Raw genomic sequence first — 19137 nt, forward strand, 5'->3', positions numbered from 1 at the left:
TTTAATATCTTCTCTTTTTCACACTATCTACCCAACAATTTATTGTTTAGTGTTACCTCAGTTTAAGGAGCAGATGCAGTAGAGATTAATGATTAGGATTTGTGTTCAGTGTGATATTATTTATGTACATTTTCCTGGTATTTGCTGAACATTTTTTTTATTTTAAACATTGTAGTCGGTGGATGGTGCCTGTAAAATCCCTTTGTCCAGGAGCAGAACTCAATACATTATAATAGTTTAAAACAATTAAATAAATAATACAATTATATATTATGACAATTAAGTATAAGTAGTCATATAAATAATTATAAAAGTATCAATAAATTGAATTAAAAATCAATAATTTTTATATATTTTCCAACTCCATTGAAATTTGTCCCTAGTTTTTGTCAACACCGTCAGACATGAAAAGAATGTAAAAAAATCAGGCATTATTGGGGGCACCAGAACGTCTGAGGACCCCATGACCACTTCCTTTCTCTTCCTTTGCTAAGAGGGCTAGTTAGCTCTGGTTAGCTTATGTTATTCTTTAGTTTTTTCTTCTTTTTATTCCCAAGTTGTTTGTCAAAACCATGATGTGTCAATACCATAACTGACAATTTACAAAACTTTGATGAAATTTTGTGAAATAAAAGCTTAATTTTGGTAAAATGTAAAGATTTTATGGACCTGATGAGCTACAAGATGGCCTCCTTCAGAATAACATCATATAAATTAAGGTAGTTTGACATTCCGTCAACTCCGTCAGATATGCTTACAGCAGCAGCAATGTATTTACTTCATGTCATTACATGACATAGTTGTACTGTTGTAAACCTCTCAGTTTGCTTGAGTAGAAATGGAGTAATGTCTCTGTGTGTTAAAATGTTAGTTACCACCCCAAATTCTCACTACTTTCAAATAGTTCACTTTTTATTTTATTCTAGTTGTTGCAGACTCAACTTAAATAGATTCATTTGTAAAGTATCTATTTTTTAAAATCCAAAAGTTCCTGCCACTTGTTTAAGATGAGTACAAACAACAAGTTGTTGAGAATTAAGTGAAGTTCACTTGAACTCTTTTATTAAGCAGAATGTTTTGTTTTACAGTGAGGAACGCAGGAGTCTAGCTTTAGCAGACGGCTGGAGGCATCTGACCCGCTTCAAACTCAGTAACTGTTTGCTCTACGGGAAAAATATGGTAAGATTAAATTTAATCGACTAAAGAAAGTCAGATGGTTCATTACGAGTGAAATCCATTGAGGTAGTCAAGTTCCTTGTTTGTTCAGATCTTGCTAGTCATTTCCATAATAAGATTACTAATTAACAGTCTATTCTTTTGTGTCTAATTGTAATCTAATTATTCAGTTCCCAATTGAAGTTTTATTATCAGGATTCTGCAAATAGAATATTTGCATAGTATATTTCAATCATTCCTTTCATACAGTCAAAGTTCCCTGAAACTATAATTTTGTGAACTATAATTGTGATTCCTTTGAGAATCATGGAGCTTTAGTAGAAGTTCAGGCTGGAAGACTCCACCCCCTTCGTTCGCCCATCGACGTCATGCTCATCTCCGACCTCAGCGCTGGACCTCACCGGCGCATTCAATCAGCAATCAGGCTCTGCATAAAAGGATCCACACCCAAGCCGTCAGCTGCTTCCCAGCTGCGTTCAACCCACCACCTCCCCTTCTCCACCCACATCCTTCAGCTCTAGGATGGCACCCTTTCCCGACCACCACCACCAGTGTCGGGCCCCGGGGGAGAGCATCCCTAATCAGTTATCGGGATGCTCAACGAGTTCACATCAAATCTCAGCACAAATTAGCTGCCGGGGTCCGAGGGCCAAAGAACTTTATTCATTCCTGTCATTAAATCTTTTAATTGTCCGTCTGAGTCTCTCCAGATTTAAATGATATTATACAAAATCTGACTGATATGATCTTCTTGAACGCATACTGATGCTTCACATTAATCATTTATAAGCTTATCAATAACAAGAGGTGTACTGTCTGTTAGTGAACATTATTGAACAGAAAGCATCATTAGGACCAAGGAAAAAAGTTGTAGATAATTTTAAAAGTAACAAAACAATTTACCATGTTTTGACCAACTCTTGGAGTCTGGTTGTGTAGCGAGCAAGTTGTATTCTTTAGGTAAGTGTACCAACAGCTAAACTTAGTTAATGTTATTATATGCGGGGCCCGGTGTCAGAAGATGTAAGTCTTCGTGAGAGGGGCTAGTTGAGAAAAAAAGCAAAGATTCACTGATTAAATTGTTAGTCGATAGCCAGCATATATTTGAATTTTGGCAACAAACATTGAATGAAGAGAAAAAACCTTTTGACTCATTAATTTTGTAGCTAACCCTTTTTACCTTCTGTTCACCATAAAGAAGTATGTTTGGAGAAAGAATATTAAAACAATCTATCTTATCCATTAAAATATATATTACATGTGTGTTAGGAGCACTGAAAAACTTAGTTTTTGTTGAATTGATGATATAAAAGAAGAATGTGCATGATTACATACAATAGACTTTTGTGAAACGTGATCTTACTTTGACATTCCTCCTATCTGAAGATTTATCTTCTGATGGGAGGAATTGCACAACTTAATCAAAAATAATAATAAAAAAACATGTTACAGAGTGGTTCATTGTACATAAAGAATTTTTGTGAATAATATTCAAATTGTTAATGTTCACTGATTGCTTTAAAGACCCAGAGTCATGCTATGTTGGAGTGGTAGTGGTCATTCCACATCACAATACAGGACTTAAGAAACTAGATTTTTCAGTATTCAGTTGCTTAACTCTCAAATTTAAATTGAAGAACAAAATGATTGAAAGTATGTGATGCCTTCTGATAGAGTATAAACATTTGTATTCTTTTTTAAAAGTTTTGTTAGTTAAGCACTAAATATAACTCACGGATTATGAATCATATTCTGTATAAACTAAAAGGGAGACAGCTCAAAGTAGAATTGAGTAAATAAACATATATACATTTAAAAACATTTTAGCAATTAATTATAATAAAAATATACTGTCACGTAACTTTTGAAAAAATAACTTTTAGAATGTATTTTTTTCCGTCAACTTTCATTTTAACACTCCAGTCCAGTTGGTGGCAGTAATGAGCTTTCATAGTCGGTCAAGCATCCGCCATTAAACTCCAGAGGAAGATTTGCACTGGTGGTAACGAGTGCTGACTGCCTACACCCAACATGAAAGAAAAAAGCCGTGCGCTGTGTGAAATGGTGGAAAAAGTCCTATTTCACGGAGTTACCTTTTCACTATTGTTTTGTTATTAAACAATGTTCCGGTGGAAAACAACAGATGACACCGCAGCGGTCCAACAAGACCGAACTCCCGGTAAGAAAGCTTTTATAAATAGCACATGGACCTCTCCTTGGGCTGCCACCTTATCGTGGTGGAGGGGTTTGAGTGTCCCAATGATCCTAGGAGCTATGCTGTCTGGGGCTTTATGCCCCTGGTAGGGTCACCCAAGGCAGACAGGGCTGCACTTTGTCTGGTGAGGAACCAGACAAAGTGCAGCCCGAAGACCCCTATGATGAATACAAACTTTGGACTGCGTTTTCCCTCGCCCGGACGCGGGTCACCGGGGCCCCACTCTGGAGCCAGGCCTGGAGGTGGGGCACGATGGCGAGCGCCTGGTGGCCGGGCTTTTACCCAGGAAGCCCGGCCGGGCTCAGCCCAAAGAGGAGACGTGGGTCCCCCTTCCGATGGGCTCACCACCTGTCCGAGGGGCCAAAGGGGTCGGGTGCATTGTGCTATGGGCGGCAGCCAAGGGAGGGGACCCTGGCGGTCTGATCCTCAGCTGCAGAAGCTGGCTCTTGGGACGTGGAACGTCACCTCTCTGGTGGGGAAGGAGCCGGAGCTAGTGTGCGAGGCTGAGAGGTTCCGGCTAGAAATAGTCGGCCTCACCTCGACGCATGGCTCTGGTTCTGGAACCAGTCTCCTTGAGAGGGGCTGGACGTACTTCCACTCTGGAGTTGCCCACGGTGAGAGGCGCCGGGCTGGAGTGGGCATACTTGTTGCCCCCCATTTGGGCGCCTGTATGTTGGGGTTCACCCCGGTGAACAAGAGGGTAGCCTCCCTCCGCCTACGGGTGGGGGGACGGGTTCTGACTGTTGTTTGTGCTTACGGGCCGAACGGCAGTTCAGATTACCCACCCTTCTTGGAGTCCTTAGAGGGGGTACTGGAGAGTGCCCCTCCTGGGGACTCCCTTGTTCTACTGGGAGACTTCAACGCTCACGTGGGCAATGACAGTGAGACCTGGAGAGGCGTGGTTGGGAGGAACGCTCACGTGGGCAATGACAGTGAGACCTGGAGAGGCGTGGTTGGGAGGAACGGCCCCCCTGATCTGAACCCAAGCGGTGTTCTGTTGTTGGACTTCTGTGCTCGTCACGGATTGTCCATCACGAACACCATGTTCAGGCATAAGGGCGTCCATATGTGCAGTTGGCACCAGGACGCCCTAGGCCGCAGTTCGATGATTGACTTTGTCATCGTCTCATCGGATTTGCGGCCGTATGTCTTGGACACTCGGGTGAAGAGAGTGTCCAACTCGTCACTACCTGGTGACGAGTTGGCTCCGGTGGTGGGGGAGGAAGCCGGTCAGACATGGCAGGCCCAAACGTGTAGTGAGGGTCTGCTGGGAACGTCTGGCGGAGTCCCCTGTGAGACGGAGCTTCAACTCTCATCTCCGGCAGAACTTCGAACACGTTCCGGGGGAGGTGGGGGACATTGAGTCTGAGTGGACCATGTTCCGTACCTCCATTGCCGAGGCGGCCTATCGGAGCTGCGGCCGCAAGGTTGTTGGTGCCTGTCGCGGCAGCAACCCTCGAACCCGTTGGTGGACACCTTCGGTGAGAGATGCTGTCAAGCTGAAGAACCAGTCCTACTGGGCCTTTTTGGCCTGTGGGACTCCAGAAGCAGCTGATGGGTACCGGCGGGCGAAACGGCATGCGGCTCGGGTTATCGCTGAGGCAAAAACTTGGGCGTGGGAGGAGTTTGGAGAGGCCATGGAGACAGACTTCCGTACGGCTTCGAGGCGATTCTGGTCCACCATCCGGCGTCTCAGGAGGGGGAAGCAGTGCAGCACCAACACTGTTTATAATGGGGATGGTGCGCTGCTGACCTCAACTCGGGATGTTGTGGGCCGGTGGGCGGAATACTTCGAAGACCTCCTCAATCCCACCAACATGCCTTCTGTTGAGGAAGCTGAGCATGGGGACTCTGGGCTGGGCTCTCCAATCTCTGGGGACGAGGTCGCCGAGGTGGTCAAAAAGCTCCTTGGTGGCAGGGCGCTGGGGGTGGATGAGATCCACCCGGAGTTCCTTAAGGCTCTGGATGTTGCGGGGTTGTGTTGGCTAACGCGACTCTGCAATATCGCATGGACATCGGGGGCAGTTCCCCTGGACTGGCAGACTGGGGTGGTGGTCCCCCTGTTTAAAAAGGGGGACCGGAGGGTGTGCTCCAATTACAGGGGGATCACACTCTTAAGCCTCCCTGGTAAGGTCTATTCAGGGGTCCTGGAGAGGAGGGTCCGTCGGATAGTCGAACCTCGGATTCAGGAAGAGCAGTGTGGTTTTCGTCCTGGTCGTGGAACACTGGACCAGCTCTACACCCTCAGCGGGGTCCTGGAGGGTGCATGGGAGTTCGCCCAACCAGTCTACATGTGTTTTGTGGACTTGGAGAAGGCGTTCGACCGTGTTCCTCGGGGAGCCCTGTGGGGGGTACTCCGGGAGTATGGGGTACCGGGCCCTTTGATACGGGCTGTCAGGTCCCTGTATGACCGGTGTCAGAGTCTGGTCCGCATTGCCGGCAGTAAGTCGGGCTCGTTTCCGGTGAGAGTTGGACTCCGCCAAGGCTGCCCTTTGTCACCGATTCTGTTCATTACTTTTATGGACAGAATTTCTAGGCGCAGCCGAGGTGTTGAGGGGATCCGTTTTGGTGGCCTTAGGATCGCATCTCTGCTTTTTGCGGATGATGTGGTCCTGTTGGCTTCATCGGAACATGATCTGCAGCTCTCACTGGAGCGGTTCGCAGCCGAGTGTGAAGCGGCCGGGATGAGGCTCAGTGCCTCCAAATCCGAGGCCATGGTCTTGAGCCGGAAAAGGGTAGAGTGCCTTCTCCAGGTCAGGGGGGTCGTCCTGCCTCAAGTGGAGGAGTTTAAGTATCTGGGGATCTTGTTCACGAATGAGGGAAGAAGGGAACGGGAGATCGACAGGCGGATTGGGGCAGCGTCTACTGTGAAGCGGGCGCTGTACCGGTCCGTCGTGGTGAAGAGAGAGCTGAGCCAAAAAGCGAAGCTCTCGATTTACCGGTCGATCTACGTTCCCACCCTCATCTATGGTCATGAGCTTTGGGTCATGACCGAAAGAACGAGATCACGGGTACAAGCGGCCGAAATGGGTTTCCTCCGCAGGTTGGCTGGGCTCTCCCTTAGAGATAGGGTGAGAAGCTCGGTCATCCGGGAGGGACTCAGAGTAGAGCTGCTGCTCCTCCACGTCGAGAGGAGCCAGTTGAGGTGGCTCGGGCATCTGATAAGGATGCCTCCTGGACGCCTCCCTGGTGAGGTGTTCCGGGCACGTCCCACCGGGAGGAGGCCACGGGGAAGACCCAGGACACGCTGGAGGGATTACGTCTCTCGGCTGGCCTGGGAACGCCTTGGGATTCCCCCGGAGGAGCTGGAAGAAGTGGCTGGGGAGAGGGAAGTCTGGGCTTCCCTTCTGAAGCTGCTGCCCCCGCGACCCGACCCCGGATAAGCGGAAGAAAATGGATGGATGGATGGATGAAATAGCACATGGAGCGAGGCGAGTTGCTTTGTATTTTTCTTACAGAAAGCGGTCTGTCGTTTCCTTAATGCTGAAACAAGTGTAGGGTTGAGATTTTGTATTGTAATCTCTATTACATAAACTCTTAAAAATACTTGCATCTTATTTGATTTTTTCAGACCAGAAAAATGGCCAAGCCGTACCAGCCAGACCTCAGACCACGGTGCAGAGGAGCTCTTACGGAGTCCACCAGGACGAACAGAAATTCAGTAAGTTATGATTTCACATTTAGTGTTCACATTTAGTGAATAGTGAACACTCGCATATTTGTAAGGAAAACTGATCTTCCCGTTATTGTATTTATTTTGTTGTAACGCAGTACAGCAAGGCAGAGTGTGGAAAGCAGTAAAGATCTACAAAATGACGGACGGAGGATTGATCTGAGGACGAAGTCATGAAGCCGGTATGTATAATCACTGCGTTGATTCCCGACTGTACAATGGTTGGTTGAGAATAATTTTAACTTATTTACTTATGTTTTTTGAGAAAGCAATATATTTGCTACAATATTTTTTTAATTTTACATTTATTTCCACAGACTCCACAGAATGGGAGTCCCATTTGTGTCAATCAGACTCTTCAGGAACGTTCTGATGTCCATGATGAGGACAGAGATGCAACTGTGTGTGAGTTTCTACTGTTTTAGAATGTTGATGATATTTTATGCTTCAATATTGTTTATGTACATAATGTAATTCTGCTATGTATTGACATAGCACAAAAATGTTTTCCAGCTGCATCCAGGACCTACAGCCAGTCATCCAGATGTAGCTAAAGAAAGAAGCAGGTAAGATTTATTACTTATCTAGAGATGTCACAATTTCTTGAATGATTAAAGTACTGTCATTTATTAAAATCCATCAAAGCAAATTATCAGCCTCAGTTTGTTTAACTATGTTTTACTATTTATTACCAACTGCTTTTAATTATTTTTTCTTCCAATTGTTTCCAAGTGTTTTCTCTTTTTCATTAAAGTTTTTATTTTTTGTAAGAATGTATTAGTTTTTTTAATGTCTTATGTGTGCATACTAAGCTGGAAGTTGCCAAACAATTTCACTGTAGTTTCATAATGATTGTCTGTTCTGTGTTAACAGCTGATGGATGAAGGCAGAGGAGGTGGCATTCTAGGAGGATGGCAGCTATGAGGCAGTGTCAGGATGGACCCCAAGTTCCTCCAACCAGGAGCTCAGTGACATCAGGACTACATTACAAGAAGAGACGTCAAGTCCATGCTACAGGAGAGATGTTGGGCCTGTCCTGAACGCAGCATAATGTTTGATCATGTTTGGACAAAAAAACACTGCCAGATGGTCCAGAAATGGACAAGCATTTATGTCTTATTTTGTGTGCAAACAGTAAAAAAAATAAATTAAAATAAGGAAAAAAATCTTCTCTGTTTCTTTTATGTTCCTCATATCCAAATGTTGCATATAGGCAATATCAAATGAGTATATTTTAATACAGCATTTATTTTTTATATAGATTTTTTAAAATACAGCATAAAAATTTTAATGATTGGGGCGGGGTTTATTTATAAAGCCACAAGTGCTGTCCACACATCAACCAACCAATCACATGTCAATGATGAACTCTGATGTAATTGTTTTTCATCCAATGACTGAGAATCCACGTGGGTCTGCTAAAGCGCCTTGGCATATGCTAGGCTATTTGTATGCTAAGTAGAGTCGTTAACACTTCTCGCCGCCCGCTCCCCTGCACCACCACTCCCCCCCTCCAAGGATTCTGCAATCGACAGATTTCGGCTCCCGTGAGTGAAAATGTAAGCTGTCAATTGCTGTCGGTATCTGTCGCTAACTAGCTGCGTTTGCATCAGAATACAGGGTAAAAAATCCCACTTTCCGTCCTGTGTAACCACTGATCAGCCAAACATGGAGACTTTAGTTGTGCATGTAGGAGCCAACGATCTGGCAAAGCAAAAATCGGAGATTCTGAAAGAGGACTTTAACATTCTTCTGGACACTATGGGAAAATTAAAAACGAAGTTATTTCTCAGTGGTCCAATTCCATCGCCTCAATGGGGAGACGAAAAACATTCCAGGCTGCTTACGATAAACAAATGGCTGATTAAAACCTGCTCTGCCAGCTCAGTGACCTTCATCGAGAACCTCTGGATCTACTGGCAGTGCTTTCACCTCTTTGGAAGAGGCGGACGCAATCTTAACACCTGCCTCTGACCTCCCTGAGGATCCAGCACTCTGCGTTTCTGAGGTCTGAGACCGGGGTCCAGATATTATCTTTACAACCGCCTTCCTCCAGAATGTGTCTGACCCCCCCGTACTGCAAAACAGGACATTACCTGTCCGGATCACTACAAGAAAAGTTACAAAAAACAGAAATACAGAAAGCAGCTGTCTTAATTCACACCTCAGACTGAACTCCTGCCTAAAAGAACCTCAGACTGAAGAGCTTTCAGCCTCCAAGTCACTTAAATTGGCTCTCTGTGCTAAAGATCTATTAATTAATGAGTTCATCACTGAGCATAATATTGATGTTTTATTTCTGACAGAAACGTGGCTGAATGACAATAATGAAGCAATCGTACTAATTGAATCAGTGCCTCCTACGTACAATTTTTTAAGTGAAAATAGAAAACACAAAAAAGGAGGAGGCATGGCTTCAATATTTTTTTTTTCCAAGGTATTTTTATTAAATTTTTCTGTTACACAAACATACAAAAACACGCATACAAAAACATAAAAAGTAAAACAAAATAGATTAAAAATAAAAATATAAAAATTAACATAAAGTGCATTCCCTCCCCCCTCCCTAAAAGAACACTAAACCCCAGGCTCACTCTATCTATACACATAAAGAAAAAAAAAAGAAAAATTTGCTTTACATGTCACAGTATTTGACAAGATGTAGGAAGGGAAACCAAATATCCTTAAAGTCTTCAAGCTTTCCTTTTGTTAAATACGTCAGCTTTTCCATCGCCAGGTTGTTGCTCAATAGTTTAATCCATTCATTTATCTTTGGTCTTTCTGTGTTCCTCCACTTCAGAGCAATCATATGTTTAGCCTGCGAAAGGCAAAAACTCAAGAGCTTCTTTCTCTTCATAGGTCCTTTAAATCCATCTGGAAAAATGTGCAATAAGCAAAGTTTACTGTCCACTGGAACATCCTGTTCGATCAAACGAGAGATGTACATGATAACCTCCTTCCAGAAAGTTTGAATCTCAATACATTGCCACATACAATGGAAAAGAGTACCCTTATCTATATTACATTTAACACAGATATCAGGAATATTTGAATTAAAATGGTGAAGTTTTACAGGAGTGAAATATGTTCTAAATATCCAGTTGTATTGTAATAATCTAAACCTTGTGTTAATAGTTTGCGTTTGTGCCAATAGACATGAGTTATTCCATTCATTCTCAGAGATTTCGGTTTGCAGATCAGGTTTCCAGGCTTGTAAATATGCAAGACTATTTTCTTTTGAAGCTAAAAGTAAAATATTATAAAATTTGGAAAGTAGGCCTCTACTCTGATTATGGTGAACGGCTACATTCTCTATGGTAGTGAGTGGAGGTTCAGACGTAGATTTTAGTGAGGTGAAAATAAAACTTCTAATCTGTAAATACTTAAAAAAATGCTTTTGGGGCAGGCTGTACTTATTTACCAGTTGTTCAAAAGTCATCAAAACTCCTTCACTATAAAGGTCCCCTATTTTATTTAAGCCTCTATTCATCCATATTCTAAACCCCCTGTCTGCTCTTCCTGGTTTGAATCTGTTGTTTCCCCAAATAGGTGACAGGTATGAGATTTTGGACACCTCATCTAAACCCTTATGGGAGTGGTGCCAAACTGATATTGTGCTTTTGAGAAAAGGATTTTTGGTGGTTTTTAATAGATGTTTAAGTTCAGCTGAGTAAAAATAGGATGTCAAAGGTAATGTTACCGAGTTGTTTTCTATTTGTACCCAACAAGGTATGTCACCGGTTGAAAAATAACAGGAAGCAGCACAGAGTTGCGCAGCACAATAGTACAATTTAATGTTCGGCACTCTAAGCCCACCTCAATCATAGGGCAGATAGAGAAGAGAGAGTCGCAATCTGGACCGTTTATTGTTCCATATAAATTTGTTAAAGGCTTTATCCATAGAAGAAAAGAAGGAAGCTGGAATGTGTAAAGGAATGGACTGGAAAAGGTATAAGAACTTTGGGAGAATGGACATTTTAATAATGTTAATACGACCTATCATTGAGATTGGCATCTCGTTCCATCTTTCTAGGGAATCTAATATTTTCTGCACTAAAGGATCGTAATTTATAGAAACCATTTTCTCTATATCTCGGTCAATCTTAATTCCTAGGTAGGTAAAGCCCTCTTCGGTATATGTGAATTGTGTTTGTATTGGATGGTTATTTCTGTTCAGCATTAATAAGGAGCTTTTCTTTTGGTTAACTTTATATCCTGAGAATTCTCCAAATTCCTTCAGTATTTTATCAACAGCTTGAACAGACTCTTCCAGATTAGCTAAAAACAAAACAATGTCATCTGCAAAAAGAGACAACCGGTGCTCTACATTCCCAATTTAAATGCCGGTGATCTCAGGGGATTTACGTATTGCCATAGCAAGCGGTTCAATAGCAAACAAGAAAAGAAGAGGGGACAGTGGGCATCTTTGTCGTGTCGATCTACAGAGGTTTATACATCTTGACAGTTGATTGTTTGTGGCAACTTTAGCCACTGGCTCAGTGTACAGTAACTGAATCTATTTTAAATATTTTCCTCCTAGGCCGAATCTTTTAAGGGTATCAAAGAGGTAATTCCATTCAATACTATCGAAAGCTTTTTCAGCATCTAATGACAGAAAGGCATGGTCCATAGCAAACTGTTTTGCATACAATATATTAAGTAATCGGCGGGTATTGTGAAAGGCTTGACGCCCAATAACAAATCCGTTTTGGTCATTTGAGATTAAATTAGGAATAAGCGTTTCAATCCTTCGAGCCAAAGCTTTGCATAGAATTTTTGTGTCACAGGACATTAAAGAAATGGGTCTATATGAGTGCATTTCTGTTGGGGGTTTACCTGGCTTCAAAAAAAGAGAAATAGTCGCCAAACGTAAGGATGGGGGCAGGGTGCCTTTTTCATAAGATTCATTGAACTCTTCGAGTAGATGGGGCAGTAGTTTATCTGGAAATTTCTTGTAAAGTTCAATTGGTAGGCCATCGGGGCCGGGAGCTTTACCAGAATTCATGTGGCTTAGAGCCATTTTAAGTTCTTCAACACTCAGCTTTTTATCCAAATCTTTCCTACTCTCTTCTGACAGGGTTGGAAACTGAAGTTGGTCGAGAAAATGTTTCTGTTTATTTGTGTTATCTGGATATTGTGATGTATACAAATTTTCATAATATTTTGGAAAAATGCATCATTTATACTTATTGGATCCACCAGATTCTCACCATTATTTGATTTGATTAAATTTATGGCCCGATTTGTCTGTAACTTTTTAAGCCTCCAAGCTAAGAGTTTTCCTGCCTTTTCACCCTGATCGTAATATGATTGTTTTAACCACAATAGATTAGTTGCTATTTTGCTGGTAGTGAGCTCGTTATATTCTGATTTTAATAAAAGAAGTCTCCTATATTTGTCAGTGTCATTGCAATAATACAACTGTTCCTGCAATTCTTTGATTTGTTTTTCAATGTTTTTTAATTTATTTAAATGGATTCTTGATTTATGCCTAGTATCGCTCATTATTTCCCCCCTTATATAGGCTTTAAATGCTTCCCATTTTATTGATGCACTAGTTTGGTTTGTATTAAAATTGAAATACTCAGTTATTTTCTCTTCAAGAAATTCCTCAAACCCTTCAGACTTAAACCATTTTGCTTGAAATCGAAATGGCATTGAAGACCGAGAATATTTTGGTAATTTTAATGATAGAATAACTGGAGCGTGATCAGAGAGTAGAATGGCTTCATACCAACATTTTTGAACTGTAGATAATAGACTAGAAGAGACCAGAAAAAAGTCTATTCGCGAGTAAGTTTTAAAGGTGCTTGAAAAGCAAGAGTACTCTGTTTTATTTGGAAAAAGTTGTCTCCAAACCTCCACTAAATTCAGATCTTTCATATATTTCTTGATGGTTTTCCTGGCTTGTTGGTGGGACATAACAGAACTATTTGAACGGTCTACTGCAGGATTTAAAACACAATTAAAATCTCCACCAATTATAAATGGACCATTATAAGCTGACATGGTTAAAAACAAATGTTGGTAAAAAGCAGGATGATCACCATTGGGGGCATATAGACACACAAGGTTGACCATTGTAGAGATTATAGTCCCACTAAGAATAATAAATCTCCCTGATGGGTCACAGTATTTATTTTTTAGTTCAAATGGAATTGATTTGTGAATCAGTATTATGACTCCCCTAGCATGGGTTGTAAAGCTAGAGGAGAATACCTGACCAGGCCACCTAGCTCTAATTTTATTCACGTCTTTTTCGACCAAATGTGTCTCTTGCAAAAAGCGTATTGTAGTTTTCATCTGTTTGATCCTGCCCATTACTTGTTTAAGCTTGACCATTTTGTTCAGACCTCTAACATTCCATCTAGATATGTTAATCACAGGACAAAGACATAAATTGTGTAATTGGAGATGTAAACAAATAAACTACATTGGCCCCTTCCTATTCTCTCATTCAGGTAGTGTAAAGTCCACAAAAATACAGTATCCAGAGTGAGCCCTATAACCCAAACCTCCACATATTTCCCCAAACGAGATGTGGCGTTAACCCCTTCTGATCAGTGTGTTCAGATCATGGATGGAAAGATTTTAAGTTAGTTTGTCTCCTTAAGTCCACACTTAAAACAGCTTCATAGTTAATGCCAACATCAACTGATTCTATGACATTGCTGACTATTTTTTTTCGACTTCTAACATAAACAGGCAAAGAAGACACCCAGAAATGTTTTTCCACTCCAGGCATCCGGTCCCAATCATCATCAGTTCTTATGATGTCACATACATGACGAGTCCACAACGTCTTAAAATTGTAAGTATTATTTTTTTATTTGCCATTTTTCTGTTCTCTTTAAATACAAATGCTTTCTCTGTTTAATTGTTCTATTGTTCGTTTTTGTAGGTTCCTGTAAGGTGCAGTGAACGGGAATGTTCTGTCGTTGATCCTCACTTTCATGTTTTATTGTCACACTTAAATTTTCATGTTCATGTGTTCACTTTTGACCTGAAAATTTATAATTTGTGTTAAGTATATGTTTTGATTAAAATTAGAGTTTTAAAATGTGTGTAATAAAACAATATTTTAATTACCTTGAATAATAATATTTGAATTAACACAAGATTGTGTAATTAATCTTCCTATGTAATTTTAGCCTAAAGCAATGTAAGTACTGTAGTGTAGTTATGTATGTCATTTACAAAATAGGTACGTAGGAATAAAGACTTTCACGAGTAATTAAATTTGTAGTTTATTATCAATAGCAGGAAATCAAAAATAAAATTAAGTGTAATTTAAACACATTACTAATATATTAATAGCATATTTAAAATATTTTTGAAGTATATTAAATATATATTTAATATAATTCTGAGACAGAATTATTACACTCAAAATATAATAATTATATCAAAATATAATAATAACGCTCTGAAATGATATTTAAAAAGTATACTTTAAGTACACTAAGTACACTTGAAGTTGTTCCAAAAAAGTAAATATAGTATACTATAATATACTATTAGTTGTAATTTAATACTATTTAAATACTACTAAAGTATACTAAGCACAAAATTAGTTGTTCCAAAATAGTACAGTTTAAGTACATCGATAAAAGTATACTAAAGTATGTTAAAATTTAGTATACTAAAGTATACTTTTTTTTCACCTGGGCATTCTTCAGCTCACCAGTAAACTTTATCTTTGTGTGTTTAAGGAAAGTCTGAAGTGACTGGGGTGTATACCTGTTAAAACAGACCCAGGTTCTAATTAGTAAATCTGTCCTAAACAAGAAATGTCAAATTGCAGCGGATATGGAATCACTGAAAAATACAGTAAAAACTTTATCCACATTCACATGTACAATCTTCTGTCAGGAACTCATCCTTAATGTGGATTAAGCTGCTGAGAAGTTTGATCTTATGGAGTCCTCTCTTAACTGATGGTGCTTCATGGATTCAGGCTCTTCAACACGTGTACGCCGCTGGATAGTTATCCTGTAGTTTTTTCTGCAGAACCAGGCAAAGCAAATTTGATTATTTATTATGTTTCTATTAACCATGATGTAGTGAAATACGTTAACACATTTTTCCAAACTAAAGTCATAAACTTTTGCTTCAGTTGGTCTTCTATGTTTGAGATGCCCCTGCCCACAGAGTGTTTAAAAACAAAGGGGTGCAATGCTGTGCTTTTATAAAATCAGTCAAACACACAAGGTGTGTAACTTGTCTGCTTTGCACTTAGCACAACAATATGAAGATATAATTTAAAAAGTTGAAATACTGTGATTTCATTCTGTCTACACCAGTGTTTCTCAACCTTTTTCAAGCCAGTGCCCCTCTAGCTGTCCAGGTCCCTCACCACCCCCCACTTTTATTTTTCAGTGGAAAAACAAAAGTTCCAGATACCTTTAATGCCATGCAAATATGAGACAGAAACTTGGATTATATCTTTATATAGACCTGTCCGTTGATTAATAGATTAACAGTTTTACTGGACAGAAATTACAAAGAAAAAATCTGGTTCTTAATCAAATCCTAATGAGTCAAATTGAAAGCAGCCTCGTGACATTAACATTGACATGACCAATAATATTAAGAAATAAATCTAATTAAAAACATAAATAAGTGATAAGTTCTTTACTGTTATGGTCTGTAAGATATATTTATTCTCAGTACTAGATATGGTCTCAACAAACCCATGACATTTCAACAATATAATTTTACCTTTTATCTGGAAATAGTGTGTTTATTCTTGCCATACAGTCCTCTGTATTAAGTATTGCTCAAAAGGTCTTGCCATACCAGTTTATTCCTCTGTATTTACTTTAGTTTCTTTGTTTATTCTTGCATTTTGTTCTTCATTCATTTCCATTTAGATTCCTTTGATTAGTATTATCCTCTCTTGGTTTATTGCTACGTCCACTTTAGTTTCTTTCCTGTTGCTAGATTTATTTTATTGTTTATTGACGAGTAATCTTCACTCATCACCTGCTGCGCCTCCTAATCATCATGTTTCACATCATGTGTTGATTTTTTCACTGTTCAGCGTCGGATTCTCTGTTTTTATGCCATAATTCACATGTAGTTCGTCGCTCCGTTTTGCCCGCTTCTCATGTTTCAGAATTTTGTGCAATGTGCGCGGCGTTTTTTTTGTGTTTTTTTTTAACTCCCTAAGGTGCAGGGCGGTCGGGAAACGTATCGATGGGGAAAAGGCAGACTGACATTAACCTTTTAAAACAACGGAAACAATTTCGGTATTCTGATTATTGAAATTTAAAAGTGCTGTGGTACCGTTGTTCTATCACCCGTTTCATGTCGGACCACTTGCAGCACCATGTTAACGCTATAAAATGAACGCTCTCTATTGTGGAATCACCCATGGAGGGATTTCTTTATTTTAATGGGTTCATTTTTCAGAGGGATACAAAGTGAGGGCATTGTGATTTTAGTAATTACATGTTTATAAGAGCGATTTTGTGTTGTCCTTCCATGATAGCGGGCAGCTTTCAAAAGGAAATAAAACACTTTTTAATATAAATTGCTGCTTTGACATGATCACAGAACTGCCAAAACATATGTAGCCTACATAAATACCAGGCAAAGTGAATCACAGCAGCGCCATCAGCAGGTGTTACGCTGAACTGATGCGGAGCAGAGCTGCGCCATGAAGCTACAAACACTGAATAGAAGAACAGCTGCCATCAATACAGCTGCAGCCAAGCATGATTTAATGTTACACAATACAGTTTTACCAAGTTGCTCAAAGTCTAAACTAGTATTGTTGTGGATTTAAGGTGTAAAGTTTACCTTCGACCAAACGCCCCCCAAAGGCATCCCAGCGCCCCCCTTTTGTAAAAATGTCCGTCAGCGCCCCCTGCCGTCCTCTGAACGCCCCCTGGGGGGCGGTACCGCCCACGTTGAGAACCGCTAGTCTACGGCAAACTCTGACTGAGGCCCCAGTTATTGCTCCTGCTGATCCCTCTCTCCCCTTCATCCTTGACATGGATGCAAGTAACGTAGGGGTCGTGGGGGGGTCCTTTCGCAGTTAGGGGAGGAGGGAGAGAGCGTGACAGGATATTTCAGCAGGGCCTTTAACAAAGCAGAGAAGCGCTACTGCGTGACAAGGTGGGAGCTGCTGGCGGTGGTACTTTCTCTGCGCCATTTTAAGTACTACTTGTGTGGCCTGCCTTTCACTATAAGGACAGACCACTCTGCTCTCCAATGGCTGGTGTCTTTTTTTTCCGAACTTTTTAATCACATTTTTCATTGCAAGTCACATCAAACACATCATACATATAACACATTTTACAAACTGCATATATAACTTCACAGATTGTGCTCCATAAGAGGCTTTGTTTGTCCATAGTCAGAGACAAAGAACATAAAAAAAGAAGGAAAATACATGTGAAAATCTCCTATTTATCAATCATAATTTTCATTAGTTGTGGTTTGAAATGAGTGTTTGGATTGGAAACCATTTTTCTAAGATGTCATTTTTCATCTGTAGTTTTGCTGTAATTTGTTCCATGTAGTACACCTCCCTCACTCTATTCTTCCACTGAGAGACTGTTGGGGGCTGAGGTTTCAGCCATGACACTGTGATCATTTTCTTTGCAAGGACAAGTACAATTTTTAAGATATAAAACTTACTGTGATCTTGAATTATATTCTGGAATATACCTAGTATTATTAAAGATGGTTCTAGGGCAGGGGTGGGCAATCCTGGTCCTCGAGGGCCGGTGTCCAGCAACTCTTAGATGTCTCCCTGGATCAACACGCTTGAATCCAACAGCTGAATCACCTCCTAAGTTCTCCAGAGTCCTGCTAACGGCCTCATTATTTGACTCAGGTGTGCTGAAGTAGAGATGCACCTAAAAGTTGCAGGAGACCGGCCCTCGAGGCCTGGAGTTGCCCAGCCCTGTTCTAGGGGGATTGTAATACCCAAGCATGTTATAATTTCCTTTTGTATTCATTTCCAATAGGTTGTTATTTTTGGACAGTCCCAAAATATATGGGTAAAATCTCCAATCAGTCCACAACCCCGCCAACATTTGTCTGAGGTGTGGCCAAATCTAGATGTGAGAAAAGGAGTCCTGAAGAATCTCATTTTGATTTTCCATTCAAATTCTCTTAATGTTGGGCTATTCGATATTTTATGTCCTTCTTGAAACATCTCCTCCCAGTCCTCATCTTTGATTACGACATTCATTTCTAACTCCCATTTCCTTTTAATATCTTTTGTATCAGCTATGGTTTCCTCTTGTAATATTTTGTAAATATGGGCTATAAATCTGGTAGTTATATTTCCTTTCATCACTGAAAGTAAAAAATGCTCCATACTAGAGGGAGGTACCTGTAAGTCTCTCCGTTCCTTATGCTTATGTAGGTAGTGTCTCATTTGTAGGTACCGTGTTTCCCCGAAAGTAAGACAGTGTCTCACTTTTTTTTTATCCCCAAAAGCCCCACTTACTTTCGGGGTATGTCTTATATTGGAAAAAAATTGTCTAATTTTTTGTTTTAACCATAAAATTAACATTTATTAACAACCTGAACAGTATTGTATCCACCACAAAACAGTTTTATAAAAGGAAGTGCAGGGGACGGCACGGTGACGTATGGAGAGGGGGACGGTGCGGACGTGGGCAGGAGGCGGCGCGCAGCTAGATGAGAGGGAGGCGGCAATACCCCCGTGTTTCCTCGGGGTACGGCTTATATTAACCGACCCCCCTGAAACCTCTGATACGTCTTACAATCGGGGGTGTTTTACTATCGGGGAAACACGGTATTTATAAAAGTCATGGGTTGGAAGATCTGGTTTGGGCAGCCCAATAATATTTTTTAAGATTTGGTATATTTAGTCCCCCAAGCTCTTTTGGACACATTAAAATTTTCAGTCTAATTCTTGGGCGTTTGTTTTGCCAAATACATTTTGAGAGCCATTTATTGAGTATATTAAATATGGATATGGGTACTTTTATAGGCAAGGTTTGAAAAAGAAAGAGGAGTCTTGGAAGAGATTCTAATGGTTCCAATTCTTCCTGCAAGCGATAGAGGTGGAATGTTCCATCTCAAAAAA

General features: G+C 40.7%; 1 protein-coding gene and 1 long non-coding RNA gene across 2 annotated transcripts in view; one reads left to right on the forward strand and one right to left on the reverse strand.

The window, feature by feature from the left end:
- The first annotated feature begins 8401 nt into the window (after positions 1-8401).
- LOC145552986 (uncharacterized) lies at positions 8402-14064 on the forward strand. The gene is made up of 3 exons (XR_014089152.1): positions 8402-8623; positions 13770-13875; positions 13966-14064. It is a non-coding gene; the product is annotated as an uncharacterized LOC145552986 (long non-coding RNA).
- A 406-nt stretch (positions 14065-14470) lies between these two features.
- Positions 14471-19137, reverse strand: part of npr3 (natriuretic peptide receptor 3) — a 127876-nt gene continuing 123209 nt past the window's right edge. The window contains exon 8 of the mRNA XM_008419278.3: positions 14471-15068. Coding sequence (XP_008417500.1) covers positions 14957-15068 — 112 coding nt within the window. The 3' untranslated portion in view covers positions 14471-14956. The remainder of the gene's footprint in view (positions 15069-19137) is intronic.

Source organism: Poecilia reticulata, chromosome 9 (assembly GCF_904066995.2).
Source record: "Poecilia reticulata chromosome 9, P_reticulata-male-v2, whole genome shotgun sequence".
Classification (NCBI taxonomy): Eukaryota; Metazoa; Chordata; class Actinopteri; order Cyprinodontiformes; family Poeciliidae; genus Poecilia; species Poecilia reticulata.